This window comes from Octopus sinensis, linkage group LG11 (genome assembly GCF_006345805.1).
Source record: "Octopus sinensis linkage group LG11, ASM634580v1, whole genome shotgun sequence".
Lineage (NCBI taxonomy): Eukaryota > Metazoa > Mollusca > Cephalopoda > Octopoda > Octopodidae > Octopus > Octopus sinensis.
Genome location: NC_043007.1, coordinates 37975194 through 37997388, shown reverse-complemented (window position 1 = coordinate 37997388; position 22195 = coordinate 37975194). Strand labels below are relative to the sequence as shown.

Sequence of the window (22195 nt, the reverse complement as noted above, 5' to 3'; positions counted from 1 at the left end):
TCCGTCTTCCGGGGTCGTACCGAGGGCGATTTAATCAACTAACCTCTTCTCTATTAATTGTTGCCTTGTGTCTGTTAAAAACCATAATTTATCCCCATTTCCCCAATCATTTATTATTATCATTTTTTTTGTTTCGCATAGCCTTTCACCCTTCTTACTGTTCTCTTCTCTTTTCTCTAATCTTCCGTCCATCTTCTCACCATTCTTTATCTTTACTCTGTATTTTTTTCCCCTTTCTCTATCCTTCCGTCTCTTGCCTTCCCCACTCACTCCCTTTTAAATCCATCTCCAACCTCCTGTCTCTTTAGTTCACTCCTTTACTCCATTTTATTTCCCTTTATCTTTCTGTCTCTTTTCTTTCCGTGTTTTTGTTTTTCCTTTTCCTTTTACTTACTTCATTTTCCATTCTGCCAATTTCTCTTTCTAACCATATATCGCTTCGCCTATTCTCCACCATATTCTCCCACTTTTCTATCTTCACATTTTTCCCCTTAATTTCAGTTTTCCATTTTCTCTCCGTTTCCTCTTTCTTTCTCTCTAACTGCTTCTCTCTCGTCTTACTCCCACTCTAGCATTTTGTATTTTATCTTTTCTTTCTCTTTCCCTCATCCCTTTTCTTTTCCCTCTGTATCTTTTATTTCTTTTCTTAACTCCGTACACCATTTTCTTTCCTCCAGTATCCCTCCATCTCTATTTTTCAGCCCCTCACTACTTTTTTTCTCTCCGCATTCTTTATCTTTTCCCTGTTTCCCGTCCGTCTATATCTTTTTTGCTTTTTCTATTTCAACTAGCTCTCTCTCTTTTCTTTTACGGCCACATATCCTTTCGTCTTTTTCCTACCACTCTTTCTTTTTTTCTCTCTCTATCTAATTTTCTCCTTAGTCCTTCTTTTCTTTCTTTTTTTTTTCTGCTCCTCTTATCTTTAGCCTTCTCTCTCTCTCTTTATCCAACTGCCTCATTTCCGCCCTTCACCTCACTCGGCTTTTTTATATTTTATTTTATCTTCTCTTCTATCTGTTTTCTATCTTCACCCTCCTCTCCACTTACAGTCAGTCAGACAGATAGGCAATAAGTCCTTCATGTCCGTGGTTTTTTACACGTTAAATTAACACATAAACGCCAGCCAGTCAGCCGGTCTACCTCCCCTTCATATGTTACTTACCTAACTACCTATCTCTATATTACTGTCACTCTCAATCTTTTCCTCTCTCTGTTTATATCTATTTCTGTCACCTTGTATCTCTTTTCTTCTCTTTATATCACTTTCCGTCATTCCCCACTGTCTCTTTCACTTACACCCTGTCTCTTTCCCTCTCTGTTCACATCTATTTCTGTCACCCTGTGTTTCTTTCACTCTCTATATCTCTTTCTGTCAATCTGTCACTGTTTCTTTCTCTTTCCCACTCTCTCTATTTTAACTTTGTCTATTTGTCTTTCTATCTCTACGTTAAAAAAACTCCGCCCCTCACTCTCAGCGAGCTTCCTTCTGTCTATCCAACTTCGATTCGAACGCTTTCTGAAAGAAGAAGTGAAAAAAAATATGTCAATACAACATCATGGAACGGCTGAGAAACAAATAAAAATAAGCGGAATTAATAATAGAACGTAACAAAGAAACAAGAAAAGAAAAGAGAAAAGAAAGACAGGAAGGAGAGAGCACGTCTAAAACGAAGAAAAAATATTCAACAGAAACCAAAAGCACAAACAAAACTTCTGTAGTTCAGTTTTGTCGCGAGTTGTATGAACTTGGAGGTGGGACCTCCAGTTAAAAAAAAAACCCTCTCTCATCATCATTCGCACATTCGTATAGAAAAATATATAACCACGCATACCCACACACTTATTATAATATAATATCATAAAATACACATATTAAGGCCCCAAAAATGGCGGATGAACAAAGTGACCCGGGGGAAGATACACATTGGGATCTTAAGTACAGGTCTGAGGAAGAAATGGAATTTTTTACTGAGATGGCATTACACGAAACACAACGTTGGATAGAGGTGAGTGATACAGTGAACGCTGTTTTCTTTTTCCACTTATATTTTGTATGTTTTATGCCGGTAGTGGTTGTGTTTGAAATGCTGTTACTTGATATGGATGTACAGAGCAATGGGATTAGCTATATACCCTGCGGTTTTTATTCAGTTTGGCAGCTTTTTTACATATGGGTTCAAATGTCGTCGAGGTCGACTTTGCCTTTCATCCTTCCGGTTTCGATGAAAGAAGCACAAGTGAAGTGTCGGAATTCATTTAATCGATAATGTACCTCCCCGCAAAACGTGTAGTGTACCGCTATGTCAGGAATCATAGTTGGTTGCGGTCGATTTAATCGACCACATGTATATTTCCTCTTTTCTATAAAGTTTATCCTGTGACGAAAACTTTTATCAAGATGAATCGCCTTTTCTTTGAATAATGTATAAGCTTTTTTTTTTTTCTTTCATCATAACTAAAATCAAGTGTAAGTAAATACCATGCAGGTTTGGCGTCAGTAACTTAAAGGCCATTCAAATAAACAATATTAACTTTCGTGAAGTTTAGAGTTAGTAAACAACAAGTGCTACAAAACGAAACCAGTATGTCTATTAAAATAATAAATAAAACTCATTAAGATCATCGATTAAAACTCACGCGTTCAGATACATTTTAGGGCGTAGATTTGAAGTAGCTGTCCCTCGAAGTCCCATGTTGAAAATATAATCTATTAAAAATATTTTTTTTTTAAATTAATACTTTTAATCGCGTGTCAGAGATATTTTGGTTATGTCGAAAAAAACCCCAAAAACTTAAGAGATAGTCAAACGTTAACAATTTTGTAAATCTTCTTAAGAGACATAAGCTGATATTAGTTTTGTTTTGAAAAAGTATATTTATTATATAGTCATTAATTAATGTATACTTATCAAACTCTGTTTTCAAAAAGTTATGGCTTACCTAAAGGGAGTCTCTATATAGTAGGCTAGCCTACTAGAAATAGCAGCCACAACAAGCTCAAATTACGCCCTCCCCTTCTAAAAAAACAAACAAACAACAAAAGCAGGATAGTGTTGTCCAAAGTACATAATACTTAAAAAATATCGCAGTGATCATGGTTGGAATACCTTTAATCATAGATCTATTATTCAGTCATAGCCGACTCGATGCTAAACAACACCACAGATAACCACAACGAGGGAGCGTCGTCGTGTTTGCTTGACCTGCTAGAAATATCAGCCAAATTTCACTTAATACTTTAGCATTTCATCTCAGAGAGAAAAAAAAAAGAAGGAAGACACTATGTATGTAGTGATTTACAAAACAACGATAAAGGCTGTCAGGGTTGACCTGTGGTTAAAACGACACAGACTTACAACAAATTCAGTTATATCAGTATTTCTTTTTAATACGGAACACAAGCAAATGCCCAGAGTGAAGTACACTAACGAATGACAAAAAAATATTTAGTAAAAAAAGTGAGAGTTACTGAATTGCCAAATCTCTACTGGAATTGTGTCTCCCACACTTTTTTAAAGAATGTAGGATATGAGTTGGAAGATTTGGCTGCCATTTTTAGCCAGGCGTGCGACCCGTAAATGCTCCCTCGTTGAATATTCGGTAGAATCGTTACTTATTACGGCCGACAAAATGTTTAGCAGCGTTTCGCCCGTCTTTATGTTCTGAGTTCAAATTCCACCGAGGACAATTTTTCCTGTTGGGGTCGATGGAAAAAAATACCAGCTGAGCACTGGAGTTGGTGTAATCGACTAGCCCCCCTCTCCTAAAATTTCAGGCGTTGCGCTTATAATAAAAGGAATCATTTGGTTGAGACATGTTTAATCATTAGTAAATACATTTACAGATTCTTACATCAAGGAGAAAGACTACACTTGCTTTGTAAAACTTGAAATTGTGATTAAACTATTTTAGTAACCACAATGTGTGCTTACATACACACAAACACACACAGAAGCTGGCAGAATTGGTAGAGCGTCGAAAATTCGCTTTGCGGTATTTCTCCCGTCTTTTCATTCTGTGTTCAAATCCTGCCGCGATCAATTTTCTATATCAGCATTTACTTACGTTATGTTCAGTATGGAAAAGTTTGCAAAAGTTGAAGTGTTACCCATTTTCTGTTGTTTATTTATTTTTTTCTTCTTTCTTCACTGTTCATTCTTTGTGAATATTCTATAAATCCGAATTTTCCTTCACTCCAGAGTCCGCATTATAATTTTCTTCCGCCTGTCTTTCTCTCACATACCTACATACCTCTCATCTATTGGAATTGTTTTCACTTGGCTGCCTTCACTTAGAAGTCGTTGACAAAACTGAATTTTTTAGTGAAATAGCATGAACATCATAGTCACACATTCCCCTATAATATATATATATATATATATATATATATATATATATATATATATATATATAAAACATAATATGCGTTCTTTACAGTTTAATATTCGAAAATTTGTGATTTGCATTTTGTTTACGTTAGTGTATGTTTGTCTGCGTACACTTCAGTTTGCTTTAATGGGTAAAAATAATAATAGTGATAATAATAGTTGCTGTCTTGTCATAGTTACTCCTAATCGAGATGTTTGTGGGTTCTTCCGTACGCGTGTTGTTAATTACAAGAAATTCCCGACAGCTGTCGAAAAACTTTTTCCTACTTTCGTCTTTTTTAAATTAATTACTAACCAATCTGCTTAACTACTTTCATTGGTTACGACCGTTTTTTGTTTTTAAAGTTGGATGATAACTTTAATGAAGTAAATTAATCAATTTTAATTAACCAAAAACTTGTTTACCATCATTGTTATTTTCAAATAACAAAGTCGGCTATGACACCTGTTGCATTGCTTGTCGTGGTGGTAGTGATGATGCAAGAAGATAGATGTAGGCTTGCCGAGTTTGTTCCCTCCGCCAACTCTTTGTGTAGTATCTTGTAATGCTTCTAATTACTACGTTGCAACACTAGAACAGCCAAACACTTACATGCAGGAGTATATGTATACGATGTATGTAGTGCAATTCTATTTTTGATCGGACCATATTACAAGCATGTCATTTCCGGGGTGTCAAACTCTGTTGGGGGTTGTTGTTGTAGCCAGGTCAGCACTGACGGATCAGGCCTATGATCAAAAGCATTCCAGTCGCTACCAACCCGTTTTTTTTAAACAAAAGTATGTCTTTGTTGTGATTACCCAGAGTGTCACTTCTCATGACAACTGATTGCAATTTGAAGGAGATTTGGCTGCTGTTTCCAGCAAAATTAGAATGGCCAGAGATACGTCTTTTGTTGGCTCCTTGTATTATAGTTCTTTATGTTTCCATTAGAAAGCATCATCGGATACATATGTGTGTATGTATATATGTATTCATAAATATATAATAGGATATTATTTATAGTAATATCAGTGGTTTACCATGCGTAAAAAAACCTCTGAAGGTATAAATTATCAATTAATAATTAAAGGTACTAGCAAGAAGTTTGACTGCTATGCAGGGCCGGATTAAAGACCTATTGAGACCTTAAGCACTTAAAAGATTTTGGTGCCCCCATAAAAGAGTATGTAATTCAAAATATAAACAATAACAAACCATAAAATAAATTTTTATTTTTCTAAACGAAACAAAACAGTAAGCGGGAAAATAATGTTTATTTATATTTGAAAAGTTTCCTACTTTTTTGAATTTCAAAGTCTTTCATCAGATCCTCAAAATTAATATTAGGTAACACATCTGTAGCTATACTTAGTAGAGATAAAGGCATCCTGAATATTATTTTAGTAAGTGAAAAGTGATTTCTTTTGTGCCGTAAGCCATTTACCATTTCTCTGGTGCTCCATCCTCCACTTGATGTCTTAAGCCCGTGCGTATTTTGCTTGATGGTTAATCAGCGCTGCTGCTATGTCCAGCATGTCGGTACTGCTTGCTCAAGGCGGCGAGCTGGCAGAATTGTTAGCACGCCGGGCGAAATGCTTAGCGGTATTTCGTCTGCCGCTACGTTCTGAGTTCAAATTCCGCCGAGGTCGACTTTGCCTTTCATCCTTTCGGGGTCGATTAAATAAGTACAGTTACGCACTGGGGTCGATGTAATCGACTTAATACCTATGTCTGTCCTTGTTTGTCCCCTCTGTGTTTAGCCCCTTGTGGGTAATAAAGAAATAGGTACTGCTTGCTTGTGCCCTTTATAATATATATATATATATATATTATATATATATATATATATCACTGATGTAACCTCAGCTATAAATAAAAATATAAATATACGGAGTTTCGTGGCCTTGTGTTAAGGGTGTTCGGTTCATGAGTTCAATTGCTGGGCTACGCCTGCGTTAATAGTTTCTCGTTGCTCCAATCTGTTCAGTTCTAAATAAGTATCAGACGAGTGCTCACGCAATTCTCTCCCTGTCTTTTTGTTACCCCCCTCTCTCTCCTTCTCTCTCTTTCCTCCAGCTGTTACACACATCCTGGATGTGCTGCTGGGTCCCTGTAATTAATAGTCTTATGGGAGTTACTGACATAATTTTCAGTTCCTCAAATGAAAGTAACTAAATATACACACACACACACAATAATCTAGACCACATGGTGCGTTGTTGAACCGTGACCACCTCTGCATTGTATATTTAGGACTGAAGGACGCATTATCTAATGCGCCCTTCTTTCTCATTTGAGGGAAATGTGGCTAGTATCCCTAGCAGGTTGAGCGACATGCTAGAAATGGAATCGTCTTCATTTTGTTGGGGCAAGCTGTTTCAGATTTAGGGATTTAAAACGTTGTGAGCGTTCATTTCAAATACATGAGTTACTGTTTAAAGGGCCCATGCAGCCATTTCATTTTCCATTTTTTATATAATATTCATCCTCATTCGTTTTATGTTTATTGTCCCCACTGTGGTGTTGTGTCTGCCCTTGTTATATCCACTCTTTGTCCAGGCTACGTGCCTATAATAAAGATTTTATGAGTGACTGTTTAAATTTCGGGGTCTACTACAAGGAAATGGTCAAGTAATTACGTAATAGCTTCTTAATTGTTGGTTAGTTCCGAGTCAGGTTTGTTCGATACAGTCAAAGGCATTTCAACCGTGACCATCCTGTCTTTCTCCAAGTGCAGGGAGACCAGCACAATATTCAATATGCCCTCTTTTTTTAAAAGACTGCGCGAAACCTCAACATACCTCAACATCTTTAAAACGCCCGTGGTCAAGCGACCACGGAGGTTTTAAAGATGTTGAGGTGTGTTGAGGTAGATTTAGCTACTTATTGTAAAACAATTCATAAATCAAGATTAATCTGTGTCTTGCAGGAAGGTGACAAATTTATCTTGTATAAATTTTATTGTGTTTCTATCTCTCTGTCTCTTTTTATGGTGCCGACACTGGCCATCAATGCCAATAGGTATTATCCAAGACACCTTTTTCAGTTTAAAAAAAAAAGTAATAAAATAGACAAGTAAAAAACAAATTACGGAAAACCGTGGTAGGGATAGCTGTGTGTATGTGCATGCGTAACAGTGGGTTATCTTATATCAATGAACAGCCGTCCGCATTCTCTGTGCTTTGTGACACTTGATGATACCGTAATAATTTTTTTTTTGTATATTATCAGGGGACTCGACATTGGTTTCCACACCAGTTTTACAGCATCACTTGTTTCCCTAGTTTCTAATTTATCTTCCCTTTCTTTCCCCCATATCCTTCCTTCTCTAGACATTCTCTTGCCCGCCAGTTCGTTGCTGATGATTTTGTTGTTGCCGCCTATCGTAATTACATCTTAATCTTCTCTAAATATTTCGCTTGGTTCTCGAGGAGTGTGTATTTCCTTACTACAAACAAACAATCAACTAAAAAAGACTATTTTTACTTACACCCTCCTGGGGCTATGTTGAGTGGGTTCAGATTAAGGAAAGGGCTATGTACGTCGTGGATTATATTAAACGATTGTAAATAATTGGTATTTCAAGTATTTTCATTCTCTTGGTTGGGGCTTTTATCACCTTTATGTTTTTATTATCTTTTTTAGGGTCTGTCACCATTTTTCTTTTGTTAGTGTATTTTAAATCCCATTTGAAATTAGTACATCTACGCTCACGCATACACACATTCTTAGTTACTTTTTTTTATCTACAAATAAAGTACTTACATCTATATGTATACACAAACGACTGCTCATACATATACTGACATCTATAATTGATTGATTGATTGATTCTAGTTTCAGCTTATGAGCTGTGGCCATGCTGGGGCACCGCCATTTGGTGTTGCTACTTGGTTTCACTTCACGAAAGCTTTCTAGCAACTGCCATTTGGTGCATGAGAGAGTTCGATGCAGCTGCCCTCATCTGCCCCTCCTGCCGTGAAGTTGGTTCATCTGGGACACCTGACAGGAAGAGATCCAGCTTCATTTTAAAGACATCTGCATCCACCCCATGCAGGTCTCTCAGGTTCTTCGGGAGGATATTGAAGAGCTGTGGGCCTCGGAAGCCCAGGCTATCACAGAATCTTGTCCTACATCTTGATGGCAAGTTTGGAGTCCTAGGCACCACGCAGTGGCGCCCAGTTCTGGCATTTGCGTAACTCTCGATGCCAAAGTTCAGGACACTTCCCTATAATTGAAAACACTATGTATATATATTTCTTTACTACCCACAAGGGGCTAAACACAGAGGAGACAAACAAGGACAGACAAACGGATTAAGTCGATTACATCGACTCCAGTGCGTAACTGGTACTTAATTTATCGACCCCGAAAGGATGAAAGGCAAAGTCGACCTCGGCGGAATTTGAACCCAGAACGTAACGAAACACTATGTATATATATTAAAACTTATGCCAATATTTGTAGATAACCATGCACATCCGAACGTCTATACACTCACTTATACCGCCATATATATTCACATGCATGTATACATACATACATACATACATACATACATACATAAGGATACAAACACACCAATGATTATATTTGCATTCGTATGTATATATGTATGCAGGGTCGGTCCTAGGGTTGCTGGTGCCCCGGGCAAGCTGAACTTCGGCGTGTACAAGATGACAGTCGTGGACATTTCTTTGTTTTTGTCACACCCTCCTTGGCGCCCCCTAGCACATGGCACCCCGGGCGCAAAACTTTTTTCCCACGAGAGTTCCGGATCCTAGATACGAACTCATTTACATACAGCCAATCAGAGCTCAACAAATTAATTTATGAACGCATAACAAATGATGGGCAATTAGATAAGGTCACTTGGGTGAGGGATGACCATGCTTCTTTTCTCTTTTAATAATGTTTGTTGATCTTGTTTCAACCATGGTTGCCTCTCCGTATTTATTTGTGTTGTTGTTTACTTTATAAAACAGTAAGGGGAGAGGGTTGCTAGCACATCATCCTCTACCCACATTTTCCCCATCCACATCTTTACCATATGGGGCCCCTAACAAAATCCGATAATAGGTATAGATGCAACTCTATCTAATTACTTGTCCCCTTCTAAAATCAGGCATAACTTGGCGATCGGTCGACTTACAACACCGTTCTTCGTCTTGAGCTTACTTGGTAGAGTGTGTTAACTTGACAACAAGGCCAAGGTGAGCTCTGATTGGCTGTATGCAAATGAGTTCATTGCTGGGGTCCGGAACTCTCGTGGGAAAAAAATTTCGCGCCCCGAGCGACTGCCCGAGTTGCTGATACCTTGAGCCGGCCCTATATGTATGTATGAATGAATGAAAAGAATAAGAAATGTTCGAGAAAATTGAAATAAATATTTTTTACGTTGGAGTGGATAAAGATATAAATAATAGCGTGTAGAAAGAATATTTTAAAAAACTCTTGGATGGAAAAAAGGAAGGTTATCCCAGTAACTCGAACTCACAATGGAATATTTTCCATACAAAGTTTTTTTTTAACCCAATATTCTACACACACCATATCAGGATAATTACATCCCCTAGGACAATTACTCCCCACCCACCCATAGGATAATTCCCCCAGACGACAACTACCTCCTAAGACAATTACTACCCCCCCTCGCTTGGTCAATTACTCCCTCTCCAATATATTAAGAAGTTTTAAATCATCTTGTCCTCAGAGGTAATTGTCCTTGGCAGGTTATTGTTCAGGGTGGGGTGAATGTCCCCCACCACATACATGAGCGAGATAGCAACAGGCCTCCAATGGTCAAGGTTGACCAAACATCTGCACATTTACGTGAGTGTAAGCCTGGGTATGATACTTTGAAGAAGACTAGCAGTTGTCCATATCTCTCTTTCGCATCATACCATTGATATTTAACCAAGAGAAAGGCTGCCGACTTGGGCCGATTATAACTTGGGTACCATAAGTATTACTGTCGAAACGCAAAAAGCCGGAGCAGATACTACGAGACACCCAAAAAGGCTGAAATGTAATATTGAAAGATTTGAACTTGGAATGTAAATATCCGAATATAAATACACTTATAGATGCCTATCTCAAAGCACGTATATAAAAGTACATACATATGCCCACAATGTGATCAGTTGAGTGAACAATTAGTGTTAGTACCCACCCTTTGTAACATGACCTCAACGATTATCCTTTGAATGTCTTGGAACCTTTTGACTTTTCTGTCTCTGCGTCATCACCATATTTTTTTTTTCCTGTGGCTGGCAAAATTATATATTAGATTCAAATTGTACTTATAATTAGTATGACTTATGAGGCTAAAAATACTTATATGCTTCAGAGAGAATATACTGTCTAAAACCAATATTTAGTGGCATTCATCAAAGACACCATCAGCAGGCCTGCTTGCGGACTGCGGTCGTTGTAAGAAGTCATCTGTCACTCCATTGTTTTCTCTTTTAAGTGTTCTATCATTGCAACAACAACAATGCTTGAATGAATTAAGACACCATCTTGTTTTATGAATCCGTGAAGCTGTTAAAAACACAATGCTGTAAAATTTTCCCCGTATAGTCAATTATGTCGAGGGTCAAAGTTTCTATGTAGAAACTAGCCATGATGGCTGGTGGCAGTACCAATCTGTCTGTCGCTCCAGCTCCATTGCAATGGCATAACTAGAGCTGTGCTGCCCGGGACAGCCCTTGAATTTGCCGCTCCTGCCCTCTCTCTATACAGGCTTATGCAGCAGATTCAAAAGTGCCGCTCTCCTAAAAGCGTCACCCGAAGCTATGCTATTGCTGCATCGTCAATTTCTCTTAAACTTAATATATATACTTCATTATTATAAACGCATTCTAATCAACAGTTCTGATTGTCCTGAAATTTAGCGTTTTAAGCTCTAAGAAAAAGAAATAAAGATCTTATTTACAGAACGTATGTAACCTGTTGAAGTTTTGGTGCCCTTAAAGGCGATTTAAATACATTTAAAATACACTAAATACACTCTTTTAATGTAATTTTTTGGTGAGAACAATTTTATACTGGTTTCAAAATGTTTAAGTATCCCTCTTTTATGATATATAGGCAGTTTTCATTTAACGTCGATGGGAAATAATATACATATATATTCGCAAAATGTACGCTTGTCAAACTTTTTGTTTGTTTTCATTTGACTTCTCTTTTTTAACTTTTACGTTTTCAATTCAGTAATATATATATATATATATATATATATATATATATATATATATATATGATGGATAACGATACTAGTTATTCAATTTTTTTTAATTCATTTCCCAATTGTCTTTTAAAATGGAATCTTTATACTTCTGCATTTTCTTTAAGTAGATAATTATAGTTCATCATTCTTAAATATATTTTTAGCACACGTATATGTTGATGTTTATTTCTAGAAGCGTTTTCAAACTTTGTTTAGAAGTTTGTTGATGTTTTGTGACTGGATATATACCGTACGAACGTAACTTGTTTATATTGTAAAATTAGTTTTGCTTTATATCATTTCACTTTTCAAGAATGTATCAACAACATTTAGGACTAACTACATATATTTTGGCCTAGACAATTGTATTTGAATTTTGCTGTTCGATTACAACTTATTTGTCATAAATGCAAACGAGTATGAATTAGTAGCATGTACTATGTTTTCACTAATAATTTTGAGAACCTATGTAATTCCAAACAAACACATGTCTTCTTGGTTTTCTCACCTTTTACGACTCAGCAGAACCTTGATGGAGAAAAAGAAAGGATCTTTACCTTTTGACCTACAGATTTAAAAAATGATTTTTTTGTAACTAAACACTTTCAAACTTCGGGCACTGGTAGAATGTCATCATATAAAGCATCTTTTTACTCTTAGCGATATTGAGAAAAGCTTATATTTAGGAAGTTATTCACGTTAAAGTTCTCGTATTTCGGTAATTTCAACCAATCAATGACGTGTATTCAGCTGAATATAATTACTGTCGTTTTTTGTCAGCAACAACTATCGGTGGTGTATTTTTCGTTTGTCGCTGTTATTTATGACATCGTTCGTGCGTTTGTACTGGTTTTAAAGTTAGGGTTTTAGGGTTAGGGTTGTCATAAATAACAGTGACAAACGAAATATACACCGCCGATAGTTGTTGTTGACAAACAACAGCAGTAATTTTATTTAGCTGAATACACGTCATTGATTGGTTGAAATTACCGAAATACGAGAACTTTAACGTGAAATAACTTCGTAAATATTAGTTTTTTCTCAAAAATGCTAAGAGTGAAAGATATTTTATATGACATCTTCTACCAGTGTCCGAAGTTTGAAAGTCTTTAGTTAAAAAAATTATTTTTAAAATCTGTAGGTCAAAAGGTAAAGATCCGAAAGAAATCTGCACTAATACTTTGCTGGTATTCTCCTTTTCAACTGAGTAGACTGATTCATATTACTATATCAGACAGTGAACCGGCTGAGTTGTTTGTTATAGACTTGAATAGGTTTGCTCAGTTACTGATTTCGCTCTCTGCACAGTCAACTTTGCCTTCCATCCTTTCGTAGTTGATGTACCAGGCTTGTACTAGTTACTGAAACTTTTAAGGTTTTAATGAATAAAAGAATTATCTAGTCGTCAGCATACAAGAATTTCCAAACAATTAGCTTTCAACACTTTTAGGATTTGATGAATAGACAATGCTTGAGGACTGGGTAACTGTCTATACACTAAAATCTTAATGAAACTCATCCTTATTCTTGACTCTACCTGTGAGTGGATACAATATGGATTCTTCATTTCCTCAGAAATCATTCTTTAAAACTAGGCATTCTTCATTGCTTACCTTATTATTTACAAACCATGTTATCCTGTGAAAAAAACAAACAAACAAAAAACCACCCTCCCCCCACACACACTACTCCCCCAGAAAGCCTACTTTGAGTCAACAAAATCCTTGACAGAGTTGTTTAATCTTTCCTACATATTTCTCCTACAGCTACATAACAAAGAATAATATATTATGGAAATACTTGGCTGAAATGAATGGCTTTCTTTATTTGTTATATATTTTCAACTCTTTTTATGTTTACTAATTTCTTTGTTGTTGTTCAGCCCTTGGTCAGCTGTGACTGAACAAACCCATGATCAAAGACATTTCAACCTTACATTGTCTTATTTTTAGGAATAGTGTACCCTGTACTACATTATCCAGCATATCATTCCTTGAGAGAGTAGGGAATTCATTGTGGATTATTTAGGTGTTTCTTACAGGTTGACGCTCCCTGATAGTGAGAGAGCCGGGGTTTGTTGTAGTGATATTTTTAGGTCAGTTCAGCTACAGCTGGTCACCTTATTGTCCTTGAAACATACTTGATAACAATGGATATGGGAAAATTTTGTAAACAAGCTCTAGAATAACAAAGAAATTCACAAAAGAAACAGGAGAAATTGAAAAAAGAAATATTGTTAAACGAAACAAAACTATTTTCAATGGAATGTATCCAGAAAGGACAGCTGACTACATTTTTTTACAAAGTATCTTTCATGAGTGTTACCTTGCTCTCTCTCTTATATGGGCATGCACACACACACACACACACATGAAATATTTCATCATTATTATTTTACGTTTTCTTCCCCCTGTTGGTATGGATTATGATGGGTCTTCATGATCCAGGTCAGCTCTTATTTGGAGTTACTACCCACTCCTAGATGGGTTAGAGGACTACATCTGTCTTGCAAATTTCTTTCTTTACTTGGTTTCTAAAAATGAAATATTTAACGAAGATGTGAATCTCTGGCCCTTCTTGTAGGGCAGCATTTACACCTAAGTTACTCTAGGAGTTGTAACCTGAAATTTGTAGTCATACTAATTTAAGTTCCTCTAAGTGCTGAATTCCATAACCAACATTTCTGTAATGTGGGGTTATCATCATTATCATTTAACATTCATGTCCTATGTCAGCATAGGCTGCACAGTTTGACTGGATCCAATGGGTCGAAGGTCTGAATTGTGCTCCAGTATCTGTTCTGGCATTGTTTATATACATAGCAATTCATATGCCAGCATGAACAATGGATGTTAAATGATCATGATGATATATACAGGTGCAGGTATAGCTGTGTGGTAAGAAGCTTGCTTCCCAACCACATGGTTCCGGGTTCAGTCCCACTACATAGCACCTTGGGCAAGTGTCTCCTATTATAGTCTTGGCCCAACCAAATCCCTGTGTGTGAATTTGATAGATAGAAACTGAAAGAAGCCCATTGTGTGTATGTATGTATGTATATATATATATATATGTAAATAGATAAATAGTTACCAGGGTATCAAAAAATCACACAAGTAAAGAGGTTGTAACTCCTTGTTTTTAAAGGTAGAAACTTTGGGTTTACGTGAAATTTTTTTGTATAATGTATAAATTTGAATTATACCTGCGTTAAACTCCATTTATATATATATACACACACACAGGGTAGTGCAAAAATAGGTTTACAGTTATCACATAAGCACTTTAACTTTCTTTTAAAACATTTTATTACATTTAAATTTCTAACTTACAATTAACTATATTAGCATAGAATAATGGTTTCATATTTTTTTATAATTAAGATCTAAACTGTTAATACATGAGTGCGAAAGAATAAGTGTAAACCTACTTTTGGGCCACCCTATATATATATATATATATATATATATTATATATATATAAGAATCCGAAGATTAAAATATTTATCTTCTGATTCTTTTTAATATGCTAGACCACTGGTTTTAATTGACTAATATCAATTTCTACCCTTAATTAATTTTATATATGTATGTATATATGTATGTATATATATATATATTATATATATATATATATATATATATATATATATATATATATATATATACACATATATATATATGTGTGTGTGTCTGTGTTTGTCCCCTACCCCCATCACTGCTTGACAACCAGTGTTGGTGTGTTTACATTCCCGTAACTTAATAGTTCAGCAGAAGAGACTGGTAGAATAAGTACTAGGTTTAAAAAATAAGTCATGGGGTTGATTTTGATCAACTAAAACCACTGAGGTTGACTTTGCCTTTCATCCTTTTGGGATTGATAAATTATGTACCAGTCAAATACTAGGGTCAGTGAAACTGACCAGTCTCCTCCCTACAAATTTCAGGGCTGTGCCTATAGTAGGAAGGATTATATTATCATTTTTATGAGATTGTTGTAGAGGTGTGTCATTTTTATGAGATTGTTGTAGAGGTGTGTCATTTTTAGGAGATTGTTGTAGAGGTGTCATTTTAAGGAGATTGTTGTAGAGGTGTGTCATTTTTAGGAGATTGTTGTAGAGGTGTGTCATTTTTAGGAGATTGTTGTAGAGGTGTGTCATTTTTAGGAGCTTATTGTCGAGGTGTGTCATTTTTAGGAGATTGTTGTAGAGGAGTGTCATTTTTAGGAGATCATTGTAGAGGCATGTCATTTTGAAGAGATAGTCATAGAGGTGTGTCATTTTTAGATGTTGCTGTTGTTATCATTGATGGTGATGATGTGTAAGTCTGTACAGTGGTTGATAATTGGAAGGACTCCAGTTGTAGAAACTTTGCTGAAAGTGAAATGCAATCCCTGACCTAACCAAGATGCAGTAACCCCAAATAAGACCTACCTTGGACCTTGATGTCTCTTTCAATCCAGTCCAATCCATAGCAGGAAAACTAGATGTAAAATGATATAAAATCTGTTTGTGTGCAATTTTCTATTTAACCCTTTAGTATTCGGATCTTTCTGTCTAAATGTAAAGCTTAGCTATTCACATTGTTTTGAATTTATTGTGCATTATCTTGTAGGTTTAAGAATTCAATAATGTGATTGTTGCACTTTTAGAATTGACATTATAGGGTAGGTGTAAGAGATCAGTTTTGGCTGGTTTGAACATAAAACAAATAACATATTCGGGCTGGATATAGCCAGTTTATATGCTAAAGTGTTAAAGAGATAACAGATTGAGAACATAAAATTTGAAATACAATCAGATTGCTAGATAAGTTGACAGTCAACTAGATAGACATATCATAAAATTACAAGAATGAAAGTTACTATATTAGTCCCTTTGGACTAACTACTAAGTTATGGAGATGTAAGCAAATCAACATCAATTAAGTGGTGTTGGGTGGCACACACACACACACACACACACACACAAACACACACACCCACACACACACACACACAAACACACACACAACACAAACACACACACACATACACACACACACACACACACACATACACTCACACACACAAAATGGGCTTCTTTCAGTTTCCGTCTATCAAATCCACTCACAAGGCTTTGGTTGGTCTACAGTTTATAGTAGAAGACAGTTGCCTAACATGCCACACAGTGGAACTGAATCTGGGACCATGTGGTCAGAGAGCAGACTTCTTTTTGCATAGCCACATTTGTGCCTTATATAATAATAGCTGATAGAATGGTTGTCTGTTTGGATTTTTTTTTCCACTCACAATTTACATTTTACAGAGATCAGAAGAGAGAAACAGATAGAATTAACAAAAGAGGTGCCAAATATATAAATTTCTGAAAAATACAGATTCTGTTATGAAATTTTGCAGAGTTTAGTTTTCAAAGGAGTAGATTGTGATTATTCTTTTGCTCTTTCAGTCATTTGACTGCGGCCATGCTGGAGTGTCACCTTGAAGGGTTTAATTCAGACAAATCAACCCCAGGACTTACTTTTTTAAGCCTAGTACTTATTCTATCAAAGACATGTATGCATACATACAATGGGCTTCTTTCAGTTTCTGTCTACCAAATCTACTCACAAGGCTTTCTATAATAGAAGACACTTGCTTAAGGTGCCATGTAGTGGGACTAAACCCAGGACCATGTATTTGGGAAGCAAGCTTCTTACCACACAGCTAAGCTTGTGCCTTGATAAAATTTAGAAAAGTAACTACATATATTTATTGCAAATATAAAAATGAGGAATTTGTTTTATTTAATTTTATTTTAGGATAATAAATATTTTTCATTTGAAACTTCATTTCATCAGTCTGTATAAATTCCAAGAAATTCGATAAAAGTTAAATTATAATTATTGCATGTATATCATATCTCCTGATGTTACCCTCGGTGACAAAAATATACTTCTATACTTACCTGCTATATGATGGGTAACACTCTAGTATCTGCAAGTGCAGATTTGAACAAAACAGCAATACATAGAGTAAAAAACATAATGTTTCAAATTGTCTACACTGGTGAAAGCAAGGCACATGAAGACTCTTACAAAAATACATAATTACAAATGTTTAAGAATCAACTGTATATAGTATTTATGTCATAATCATTGCCATCACTTCATGTCCACTTTCCATGCTGGCATAGGTTGAACAGTTCATCGCTGTTTGAGTCAGATTTTATTTGGAGTTACTGCTTTCCTAAATGGGTCTAGGGGACAATGTCTAATGTTTAATTTTGGTTTATGTTCTACAGCTGAATGCCTATTTTGACACCAATCACTTTACAGAATGTACTGAATACATTTATCATAGCACCAGCATTAGCAAGTTTGTCAAGACTAAGAGGTTCTTTCCTAATCTGACAGTTACATTGTGTGTGTGTGTGTGTGTGTGTGTGTGTGAGAGAAAGAGAGAATAGGAAGGAGAAAATTCAGAGAGTTTTTACTGCTACTGGCATCTAAGGTCTCTCTTTTCAGGGAAAGAAAAATTGTATGAGACATGGTGCTCCAGCATGGCCAAAGATACATGGGTGTGTGTGTGTGTGTATTTCTACATAAGTCCATAATATGCACAGTATCACATGTCTGTACCCTTAAAATATCTCCTTAACTCATCATAATTCATAAATCATAATTACTAAAGTACTTGTGGAGGCACATGGCCTAGTGGTTAGAGCAATGGACTTGCAGTTGAAGGATCGTGGGTTCGAATCTCAGACCGGGTGATGTGTGTTTATGAGCGAAACACCTAAGCTCCACGCGACTCCAGCAGAAGGTAATGGTGAACTTCTGCTGACTCTTTCATCACAACTTTCTCTTACTCTTTCCTCCTGCATCTTGCAGCTCACCTGTGACAGACCAGTATCCCATCCAGGTGGAGAACCTATACACCTGGGAAACTGGCCCTTATGAGCCACGCATGGCTCAAGAAAGAACAAACAACAACTAAAATACTTAAGAAAGCTTATGTCCACATCTGTTCTGGGCCTATTACCAGCTTTGCCTGGGCTTACACATACACACATCTCTTGCGTACATCATCATCATTTAATGTCTGTTTTCCATGTTGGCATGGGTTGGATGGGTTGACAGGAGCTGGCCAGCTGAAGCACTGCCCAGACTCTATGCCACTTTTGACTTGATTTTTATGACTGGATGCCCTTCCTAATGCCAACCACTTTACAGGGTGTACTGGGTGCTTTTATGTAGCACCAGCATGGGTGCATTTATGTGGACTGCTACGAGTGCTTTTTACGTGGCACCAGCACCCATGAGCCCATAAGGTTAGGAATGCTCAGCTGGAGAGGGAATGCAGGGGACACTCTGTATGCAAGGGCACAGCAAACTATCAAAAGTCTCAGTCACTTGACATCCCCTGGTTTAGTGGTTAGGGTGTTGAACTCATGATCATAAGGTTGTGGTTTCAATTCCTGGACCAGGTGATGTGTTGTGTTCTTGAGCAAAACACTTCATTTCACATTGCTTCCAGTCCACTCAGCTGGCAAAAATTAGTAATCCTGCGACGGATCGGCGTCCCATCCAGGTGGGGAATTTCTATGCCACTGAAACCGGGAAACCGGCCCTTATGAGCCTGGCATAGCTCAAGAAGGATTTTATCCCCTGAGTCCCAACATCTGTAGATCCTTTCTTACCACTTTGTCTTGTGTCTTGCTAGGTCTACCCCTTCCATACATTCCCTCTACAATTAGAGATTGGCACCTCTTGATGCAACTATCTTCATTCATATGTACTACATGGCCATACCAGTACAGTCTTCTCTCTTGCACACTACATCTGATGCCTCTTATACCCAGTTTTTCTCTCAGATCACTTGCGTGTCATATATGCATACTGCCATTACCCATCCAGTGGAACATACTGGCTTCATTTCTTTCAAGCCTTCACATATCCTCAGTAGTCACAGCCCACGTCTCACTGCCATGTAGTATAGCTGTTCATACACAGGTATCATACAACCTACTTTTCTCTATGAGGGAGAGGCCCTTTGTTACAAACAGAGGTAGTTGCTCTCTGAACTTCTTCCAACCTATTCTTATTCTAGCAGTTATGCTTTCAGAACAAGCACCCCACCTGCTAACTTGATACATAAATATACTATATATATATATTATAACTTTTATATTTTTACGCACACACACTCACACACACACTCACACACACACACACATGTGCTAGTTCTTTGAGTACATTCTCAAACATTGTTAAGCTCATCATTTTTATGTATGTACAAACACACACACACACACATATACATACACACATGGTGGTTCCTTGAGTACACACACACATATATGTACTGTAATGCTGTAATGTAATTGTCATGTTGTTACACACATGTGCACACATCTTCATTGTGTGTGTGTATTTCCAGTTGTTAATAGCATCCTTTATATTGAATATTATATATTAAAATGCTTTTACTGAGAACCATGTGTGTAACACATGGCTGTTTAGACTCCACCCTTCTAAATATTTTAATAACCATGCAAAAAACCATAGCACTCCCCACACACCCTATGTGTGTATTTGTGTGTGTGTATGTGTGTGTGTGTTTATCTCTGTAAACACATGCTACATATGTACTTATCTCTGTAAAATCATGCACAGAAACATAAATACAGATGTGTGTGTATGTGGAAACCAAATTTGTTTGTTGTTGTTTTACCCTAAGTCAGCCTTGATCAGTGAAATCTGTCATCAAAGGTATTCCAGCAATGACCGCTTTGCGTTATTTTCAAGTACTATAGTATTCAAGATGTTCTCCCCACTCCAAGTCATTTTTTTTAAGGTTGCTGGGTGGCATTTAATGAAAATTTAGTTGCTGCATTTAGTTGGTTGAGTTTGCACAACACTTTTTACTACAAAAGTAACCTCAAAAACGAGGTTGAGTTGCACAATTTTGAAGTCTTTAGCTAAAGGTGGCAACTCTGCCAGAACAATCTTCAAATACATTGAGTTTTTCCAGGGAATGAAACTTCGAAGATATACCGTCAACTTTATTAGTATTATTTAGTAGATAATCTTTTAATGTGAAGTATGTTTGCCAGTGTTTTGTTTAGCCTAGAGTTGACCCTTCACAGTTTTCTTTTTTTTCTTCCTGAAATACTGTAAATCTATGTCTTTCGTTTGATGAAAGGGTGTGTTTTAAGAGAGATTTGGCTGCTGTTTGTAGTAGCTCAAGTTACCACAGAGACACTGTGTGTGTGTGTGTGTTTGTGTTTGTTGTGGTGAAAAACTTTTTCTCAGAATATTTTACACAATAATTTTTTTAAGAAATCTGAACATCTTTCTTACTGTTAACCACTTAACTTCAAATTACAATTGTTAATTGTTGGAAGTACCTATAGTGTTATCTTATAGAGTGGAAGTTCAATATGAAGTTTTGAACTCATTATCTTGTGTTTAGTAATCCATTTCCTTAAATTTGAAGCCATTGTCTTTAAACATTATTTTACTGGGCTTAATCGTTTGACTGCTGCCATGATGGGTCTTGCCTTCAAAAATTTAATTGTTCATACTGACTTCAGTATGTATTTCAATCTGGCAGTTATCATCTCTGCTTGATGAACTACTAACTTTGGACATAGTGGGACACAATACTCAATTTAACAACAAATGTAAACATACATAAACACACACACACACATATATTAGGTGCAAGAATGACTGTGTGGTTAAGAAGTTTGTTTCCCAACCACATGGTTCCAAATTCAGTCCTTCTGCATGGTACCTTGGGCAAGTGTTTTCTACTATAGCCCTAGGCCAATCACAGACTTCTGACTGATGGAAACTGCAGTTTTGTTCATCAGAAAATTACTGAAATACATGTCTATAAAGAAATTGTTTCCTTCATACTCCTCATTTGCCAATTCTGCCCATAAGGAACAGATACAATTTGGCTGTAGGTCATAGCACCCGGGCTATGCCGGGGTGCATTGCTTGCTTTGCTCGAAATGTACGTCTTTCTTTCCCTGAGCATCTGCTAAAACTTTGCATGTACCACATCCTTGCATTGTTGTTTTTTCTTCACTTTTTTGGATTAACTATATATATATATATATATATTTTATTATATAGAAGGAGCTTCTACAGGACTAGAACTGTTTCATTCAAGAGAAATCTTCAGGAAGCTAGTTAACAAGAATTGTATTGGCATTTATACATTTAGGCAGGTTTATAGGGGTGGTGGTGGGGGACTTTTTGGGGGTAGGCATAGCGCAAAAAAATCATACTTGGGGGAGTGGTCAAGGAGTCAGTGGTAAATTAGATAGAAGAATAAATAAAAGAATAAAAAAAAAATATATATATAGAAGAATAGAGTTTTAGGTAAATAAGGAAATTCTCACTTATACCTATACACATATGTATACATATATGCACACACACACACACATATACATACACACATACATACACACACACCCATATATATATATATATATATATATATACACACACACATATACGTACATATATCTACATATATATATATATATATATATACATACACACATACATGCATATACATATACACACACACATGTAT

At 36.4% G+C, this 22195-nt stretch overlaps 1 protein-coding gene across 5 annotated transcripts in view; it reads left to right on the top strand.

The window, feature by feature from the left end:
* Positions 1-1327: 1327 nt before the first annotated feature.
* The window catches only part of LOC115216997 (LIM and calponin homology domains-containing protein 1-like), a 294506-nt gene continuing 273638 nt past the window's right edge, over positions 1328-22195 (top strand). For 2 of the 5 annotated variants that reach the window (XM_036507360.1, XM_036507361.1), the window contains exon 1: positions 1328-2006. In XM_036507360.1, the coding sequence (XP_036363253.1) occupies positions 1887-2006 (120 nt within the window). In that variant the 5' untranslated portion in view covers positions 1328-1886. The remainder of the gene's footprint in view (positions 2007-22195) is intronic. The other 3 variants (XR_005001247.1, XM_029786512.2, XM_036507362.1) reach the window with 3 other exon arrangements.